The sequence below is a fragment of the Nanorana parkeri genome, unplaced genomic scaffold (genome assembly GCF_000935625.1).
Source record: "Nanorana parkeri isolate BGI_ZX_2015 unplaced genomic scaffold, ASM93562v1 scaffold1309, whole genome shotgun sequence".
NCBI lineage: Eukaryota > Metazoa > Chordata > Amphibia > Anura > Dicroglossidae > Nanorana > Nanorana parkeri.
This window is the reverse complement of record NW_017307577.1, coordinates 236,190-244,563: the sequence shown is the minus strand read 5'-3', so window position 1 is coordinate 244,563 and position 8,374 is coordinate 236,190. Positions and strand designations below refer to the sequence as shown.

Genomic DNA, 8,374 nt, shown 5'->3' with positions numbered 1-8,374 from the left:
AAAACCTTAAACAAATGTATGTGATGTGTTCAAACTCCCAACAATCAAGTACTATATAAAGCAATGACCAGCTCCCACAACCATGTTCATCCATTTAGACATGCTGTAATAATTTGTGGGTGATTGCCCCTGGACTCAAACTACATCCAGGGGCAAGCTTCTGCATCTCAGCTCATTGCTGGATGTCTGATTACATGCGAACGGTTGCGGGCGCTTTCAGCTGTTCTTGCTTTGTATAGCTGCTGTTCACATTGGCCTCATGGAGCAATTCATAAGACTGGCACGGGTGAATGTTGCTTAAAAATTTGGTTTTCCCATAGCTCGCCCCCAGTCACAATGTGTTGTGGTCCTTAAGCACTGTTCTGCAGTGTGCTGGGGGTAGTTGGTAAATCCCCTAGGGTTACATTAAGCAGATAGGCATAAAACATGTATGATAAGGTTGGAACGAGGTGAAGTAGTCATGTTTTTTGCAACCTTGGAGGTAAGTGTAATTTAAAGGTTTGCATGTATCGCCACCAAAACAATGCAATCAGTCTTCATGTAGTTTTTTTTTAATTTAACTGATCTGCTTAAAATAAACTAAAATATGAGTGGTTGTTTTGTTTTACAGAGCTTTGCTAATCACTTTTGTTTTGTCTTAATGAATAATCAGAAACTTTGAAAAATATCAGGATGTAGCTGAATCTAAAGACTTTTTTTCTTTTCTGCACCATTTTTTTGCTGCTGTATCCTGTATGCTCCTTTTATTATGCAACAAAACATTTACTAGTAGCCTGTTGTTCAAGGGTCAAGGTACGAGAGAACTTTTCACCATGGTCACTGGGCAGACCTTGAGAGATAGTTTAGTTATATTGCTATCGCTATCACTGCATTATTCACCTAATAAGGTATCTTAATGTGACCCCATTAGGTTCTGTTCTATTAATGCATCTTCTGCCAGTGTCTTTGACATTTGACACTTCTGGGGATTTCAGATGCCTGTTGTGTGATGTACCTCCATCCTCCAACATGTACACCACTGCTGAGTCTAATAATGTCATAAAGGTTGGAGGAAGGCACATGCCAGGGGACACTGAGAGATGTGTTGACCACAGGCACTGATGAAGGCTGCTCCACTGGAATGGAGGAGTAGAAGAAGACGCAGGCTGTTGGAGAAGCAAGTATACTGACTGTTCTCCTGCAGGGACCTGAACCTTTCAGCTTAATTTTTTTAAGAACCTGATGGGGTCACTTTAATGTGCTTGTGTAAGCATTAGGAATGCGCCGATATATATCGGCCAAAAATGCCACTTTTGGCATAATCCAGAAAGTGCCATTTTCTGACCGATACAGCGGCGCATCCATTCTTTCTCTCCTCCCCCCTGATGGGCACTGCTCTGTGTCCCAGCGGGGAGGAGAGAAACGGTCAGAGGAGGCCGAGCGCTGTGGGAGGAGAGCGCTTTGAGCGGCTGGCGTCTCTCCTCCCACACCACTAAGCCTCCTGTGACATATCAGAGGAGAGCAGTGTGGGTGGAGACAACCATCGCTGTCGCAGCAGGCTGAGCTCCGCTCGCTCAGCCTCCTGTGGCAGCGTGCCAGGATGTAGAGCGGGTACAAGCAGTCAGTGATCGCTGAGTGTTTGTAAATAATTGAGGACATAGTATGTTAACTATATTCTCAATTATGAATGAATGGGAAGTGATCTACATCACCTCCTGTTCATTCATGATTGTGGACATGGTAAACATACTATGTTCTCATGTTATGAATGAACAGGAGCACTCATAGAGGATTACTGTTCATTTATAACAGGGGGTGCAGGGGGATTGAGGACCTTTCTCTGCTCTGTTTTTTTGGGGGTTTTTTTAAATCGGGGGCCGCCGTAAGTCAGAAAAAAAACCCCACCATAGTAATGCATAGCTAGATTCCTATAGACTTATGTAAAACACACCTCTAGCTATGCATTCCATTTTCCTGGTCCGCAGCTGCAGAGATCGGGAAATGTCTCAGTGCCTGTGATTGGCACTGCGCACTGTCAGCTTCCTGGCGGGCTCGGCACGTGGAGCTGCGAACACGCCCGAGCCCATCCCTATCAGTGACAGTACTGCGGAGTATGTACCTCATACGTTATATAGCCACACACTTTAAATCCAATTCTTCTAGTTCCAGCTGCAGAGCCCAGTCCTGTCTTTGCCTATAGCAGTGGTTCACAACCTGTGGGTCTCTGTGCAAGGTGAGAGTCCTCCTCAGCTCTCTCCTAGCACAGCAGTGTCAGTTCTCCTGCCACGCCTCCAGATGTCGCTGCAGCAGCCGCGTCATCCCTAAATTTTACCTTTTGAGGGTCACCACAACTTGGCAAATGTTACCAAGGGGTCCCGGCCCTAGAAAGGTTGAGAACCACTGCCCTAAAAGTAAAGTAATAAATACAAATATTTAATAAAAAATGAATAAATATATTTAAAACATTTGAAAAAGTTAAAATAAAAAAACATTTTCTGTTTTTGGTCTGACATTTTTTTTTTTTTTTCTTTCGGTTTTGAAATTTTCATTTTGGTGCAGCTCTAGTAAGCATTATTATTGAAGCCGAACTCCAGGCAAACTGCTAATTACACAGATAAAATACATATTAGGGAGCTATTTTACCTGTCAAAGGCTTTGTATTTCTGTCTATCCAGTCCTGAAATTGACTCCTTACACAGTACATTTTGCATCAGCATTTTCAGCTTTCCGTGTGCACTTTTTCATCTGGCTGTTTGGCTGCTTATTTGCTAGACCTGATGGGTAGCTCAGCAGGAAACTGGAAAAGTGCACAGGGCAAGCTGACAACACTCATGTTCTCATTGCAAGGCAGGGGCTTAGCACTGTCAGCTTGCAACAGGAAGAGCTGTTACTGGCAGGATCTCTAGGTAGAAAACTTTGCAACAGAGTCCCAGAAAAAGGGTATACAGTGGCACATGATGCCAGACATACTTTAAAATAGATTTTGGGTTTAAACTAGAGGTGCACCGAAATGGAAATTTTAAAACCGAAATAAAAAAATTGTCAGGCCGAAACAGATACCGAAAATGTTTTTTATTTTAATTTTTTTTTAAATATTTTATTTTTATTTATTTTTTATAAACTTTTGAATGGGGAAATATTGGGGGTCTAATCAGACCCCCGATATTGTCCTTTTTAAAATAGAAAAAGAGATTGAGGACACAGAGTCCTCAATCTCTTTTTCTGTGTCACCTGTTATCAATGAACAGGAATCCTCCTATGAGTGTTCCTATTCATTGATAACACGAGGACATGGTATGTTTACTATAACTACAACTATGAATGAACAGGAGGTGATGTAGCTCACTCCAATTCATACATAATTGAGGCTATAGTTTACATACCAGGTCCTCAATTATGTACAATACACTCAGCGATCACGCTGTCACAGGAGGCTGATCGAGCGGTGTAGGGCGGTGAGCCCAGCCTCCTGTGACAGCGCGGCCTGTCTCCGCCCACACACCGCTCTGTCGGACTGTGATAAGAGGCTGAGCGGTGTGGGAGGGCAGACGCCGGCCGCTCAGCGCTCGCAGTGCTCACCTCCAGCAGCGCTCGCCAGGCTGTCACACTTTCTCTCCTCCCCGCTGGGACACAGAGCAGCGCCCAGCGGGGAGGAAAGAAACCTGATGCGCTGATGTATCGGCAGAAAAATTGCACTTTGGGCATCATGCCAGAAGTGCCATTTTCGGCCCATATGTTTGGCGGCCGATATATCGGTGCATCCCTAGTTTTAAACCCTTATTTTAGTAATATCTTGCTATATTGTGACTTACTTTCATTGACCGTTTTTTTTTTCTTCTTTCTTTCAGGATACAACACCAGATGAACTTCTGGTTAGTGTTATGACAGCAGTTTTGAAGGATGTCAACTTGAACCCTGAGTTAATCGGAGATATTTGTGTTGGTAAGCTGAAATCCCACCTTGTCTACAATATTTTATCAGGGAGCCCTTGTAGCATCACTAAATAAAATGTACAGATTCTCATTCTGAAGAATACATGGTCACAGCTCTAGTAGATGTGCTTGGAAACCTGACCTAAGTAACATACTGATGGGTTAGGTGACATTTTTTTACACAGCTCTTGTATTGCAGAGTTGGTCTTTAGAAGAGCCAGGGTTGGTAAATTAAATTAACTGCTACTTCTCCATTGGTGATTTGTTTTCGATTAAGCCTTATCCCAGCCATATTATTATTATTGTTATCATTATTATTTATGTTTAGTAAAAGGATAGAACCTGTCTAGTTTTTATTGCTGTCTGTGTCTCCATTTCCCCTCAATTCCTGTCCAATTGACATCCTATGAGGATGAGTGATTTTTCACTCACCTCATAGTTCTCCTTTTAGTCTGTTATGGCTTTTAAAGCTGAGCTCCAACTTGGGCAAAATATTGTAAATTGGATTCCCCCTCCCCCCCAGCAGCCTCTAAAAATAAAATAAGGAGCTTCATTGCGCTGCTCACCTCCGCTGTAGTGCTGTTCCCACAGACCTGTCCACTCATCTTGCTGCTTTTGAATAACATCCAGCATTATTCAATCCACTGCGTGTAAGCCCTGGCCTCAAAGGAAAATGCTGCAGGATAATATTGGCGCACAGCTGTCTGCAACATTTAGAATTTGCCCTATGCTGGAGAAAGAAGAGTGCCTGTAACATTCCAGGACCAGACCAAAGACACCTGGCATAAAAGTATGTATATCATTATACATGCCTACCTCCAAATGGGGGAGGTGGTAAATGGCAGGCAGGCAAGCCTGGAGTTGGGCTGTAAAGTCTACTGACATGGCTGTTGTTGCCAGAGAATAATGTAATCTCTTTGATATTTCCTAGCATACCTGCCATGCATTTACCTGATTTTTATTTACAACAAATAAGAAAACCATGGGTCACAAAATCAGGTGTCTTATTTATAAATAGCTGTTTACCATAGCTAAAGTTCCTAACTAGTTCTGGCTCAGGCACTGTCTCTGATTCTGTAGATGTGTGCTCTGCCCAATGGGGTCACGTGCAACAGAGTTTCTATCCTTGCTATATACAAAACTAGTAGACATTTTTGGCTTTAATTTATTTTAAGCATGGTTCTGCTTCTGCAAGCAAAGCCAGATTGTGTTTTTAGCAGCAAAGACTTTGCTGGTAGTCGTGTTTGCAGGTGGCTGTGCTGACAGTATTTTGATGTATACTATTTGTGGGACAAAGTTGAAGGCAAACTTCTGCCAGAAGGAGATATTGTCAACCTTTGAACAGATTAGAGCAAAGCAGAGAACAACTTGATTATAATCTAGTTTATGACATTTGACTTTTTCTATTTTAAAATGCTACATTGTAAGCCAACATTTCCCGTGCCAAGTATGCTATATACAATTATAGTCTGGTGTTTAATTTTCTGAGCTATACCATGCTAAGTTAGATTAGTATTTGTGCAACTCAGTTTTTCCTTGCTATGGATTTTGCATAAACTGACTAGACCAAAATTATTTACAAGTTTGTAAACCTTTGATAGTTTTTTTGCAAAAACTAGGTACTGCAGTTTAGTTTTGTTTTTGAAGTAAAATTTTGTGTATATTAACAGTATTAAAAGTAAAATTTTTCCCCAGACGTCTTCCAGGACAGTATGTGAGAAGTGAAGGTACCTCTCCCCAAACAGGAAATACGCCACCATAGAGAAGTTAAAAGACCGCCCTCACAGGATGCTTCTCGCTATGTGTTTCCTTTGTCCGGAGAAGATGCGTCACCTATGGAGTGCTTATTTGGGGGGAGGTACCTGGGTACATGCTGCCCTGGTTTTTCCTTCTCCCCTGGTTCTCTCACCTCTGGCTGCCATTAGTCCTCCTGTAAGGTGTTAGGAGGTATTCTGGTTTCTCCTTCCGTGCCTCAGAAAGCCTTGACCGGAGTGCTTTCTCTCTCCTTGGCTGGGCTCCGTGGGTGCAGACTGAAAAAGTCTGCTGGCTGCTACCTCTTTGGTAGCCCCGACACGCCGTCCGCAGCCTGACCAGATGACAGAAATAAGTCACTTCCGGTAGGGGGAAACATCGCTTCTGGGCGCCTGGGGTCACACGCTCCAGGCCTAATTTTTGGCGCAGATGAAGGGGAGGGCCTTGCTGGAACTTCCTGGCTATATGTTCTTCCGGCAGTGGCCGTGAGAACGCCGGACTGCACACTGCCTGCTACGGAGTCTTCTCAGGCAGCACAGGCGGTGGTGGCTGCAGGCACTTCAGTTTGAAGCCCAGCTCAGGTAGGAGAGCGGCTTCAATTTCTCTCTGTCCCCTTATGCTCTTATTTCCTGCGCTTCACCTGGGACCCCTTTTGGTTGTGGGTTTTTTAGGTGTTAAGAATGGCACTAGGGTTTAATAGTTTTTTCCTGGTTAATTTGGATCCTTTTTTCCGCAAGCCAAAGCCCCAGACAAATCCAGAAGTGTACCTCAGAAAAAGTGTGCTGTGTGGGGTACTAACCCTGCCTATACCAAGCCTCTTTGCCAGTCTTGTATTGGAAGAATTCTCAAGGAATAGTCAGCTTCTGCATGTAGCAACCTCTTGCCTTTAGTCAAAGAAGAGTTAGCATCCACATTCCACTCGTTCAGGTCAATTTTGGATAATTTTAAGGCTCCAACCTTTAGCCCACTCTAGTCTGCTTGTGTCAGCTGCTGAGGGGATCTCTGTTAAATCTTGCAAGCCTGAGGATCTGGCTGTTTCGGATCTCTCTCGCATAGGCTCATCCTTGCATAGTTACATAGTCAGGTTGAAAAAAGACACATGTCCATCGAATTCAACTTCTAGAGATATGGGAAGAAAAGCCTAAACAGAATGCTATGCCCACAGTTAGCAACTGTTGATCCAGAGGAAGGCAAAAAAAACCCTATAAACCAGTGGTTCTCAACCTGGGTAACCTCAGGACCCACATTTGTCCTTGGTCATTAAGTCGCGACCCAAGTTGCACTGCAATGTTCCATGTCGCGGTACTGCGCTTTCCGGTGCAGGCAATCGAACTGTGGATGGGAGGTGCGTTTGGGTTTCCATTAAGGAAATTAGAGCGGATCCTCAACCTGGGGTCCAGTGTGGTCTGCTGTGCTGTGATGGTGCCCCATCCATATGTGTATTGCTTGTAAAGCTCTCGTGCGTGCCCTGTAGAGGTGCCAGGAGCCACAATGTGATGAGCTCTAAGCAATGCACTTATGAATAGAGCTCCCTTGCGGCCATAGCCGCACCTCACCCCATCTCAAGTCGACTTAGCAACCTCTTGCCTTTAGTCAAAGAAGAGTTAGCATCCACATTCCACTCGTTCAGGTCAATTTTGGATAATTTTAAGGCTCCAACCTTTAGCCCACTCTAGTCTGCTTGTGTCAGCTGCTGAGGGGATCTCTGTTAAATCTTGCAAGCCTGAGGATCTGGCTGTTTCGGATCTCTCTCGCATAGGCTCATCCTTGCATAGTTACATAGTCAGGTTGAAAAAAGACACATGTCCATCGAATTCAACTTCTAGAGATATGGGAAGAAAAGCCTAAACAGAATGCTATGCCCACAGTTAGCAACTGTTGATCCAGAGGAAGGCAAAAAAAACCCTATAAACCAGTGGTTCTCAACCTGGGTAACCTCAGGACCCACATTTGTCCTTGGTCATTAAGTCGCGACCCAAGTTGCACTGCAATGTTCCATGTCGCGGTACTGCGCTTTCCGGTGCAGGCAATCGAACTGTGGATGGGAGGTGCGTTTGGGTTTCCATTAAGGAAATTAGAGCGGATCCTCAACCTGGGGTCCAGTGTGGTCTGCTGTGCTGTGATGGTGCCCCATCCATATGTGTATTGCTTGTAAAGCTCTCGTGCGTGCCCTGTAGAGGTGCCAGGAGCCACAATGTGATGAGCTCTAAGCAATGCACTTATGAATAGAGCTCCCTTGCGGCCATAGCCGCACCTCACCCCATCTCAAGTCGACACTCGGCACCGGGCATCATATTTTTAAATGGCTGCTCGGTGTGAGAACTGACTGCTTCTCTAGGGGAGGCTCACCTAGAAAAGTGGAAGGCATCTGGCGACCCACAGGACATGGGGTCGCGACCCACTTTTGGGTCACGACCCACCAGTTGAGAACCAAGGCTATAAAGCATGGTTCAATTTGCTCCAACAGGGGAAAAATATTCCTTCCTGATCCCAAAAGGCAATCAGATATTCCCTGGATCAACAATCTCTGGTGCTTAATATACCTATAGGAACTCAATATCCAGTAATATTCTGTACATTTAGGAATACATCCAGACTTTTTTTCAAACCGTTAACTGAGCTAGCTAGAACTAGCTCCTGGGGGAGTTTATTCCACATTTTCACAGCTCAAACTGTGAAGAATTATTTCCGTATGCAAAACCTCTTTAAAC

General features: G+C 44.3%; 1 protein-coding gene across 2 annotated transcripts in view; it reads left to right on the top strand.

The window, feature by feature from the left end:
* The window catches only part of ACAA1 (acetyl-CoA acyltransferase 1), a 57,897-nt gene that overhangs the window by 575 nt on the left and 48,948 nt on the right, over positions 1-8,374 (top strand). For both annotated transcript variants that reach the window (XM_018569237.1, XM_018569236.1), the window contains exon 2: positions 3,828-3,921. In XM_018569237.1, the coding sequence (XP_018424739.1) occupies positions 3,828-3,921 (94 nt within the window). The remainder of the gene's footprint in view (positions 1-3,827; positions 3,922-8,374) is intronic.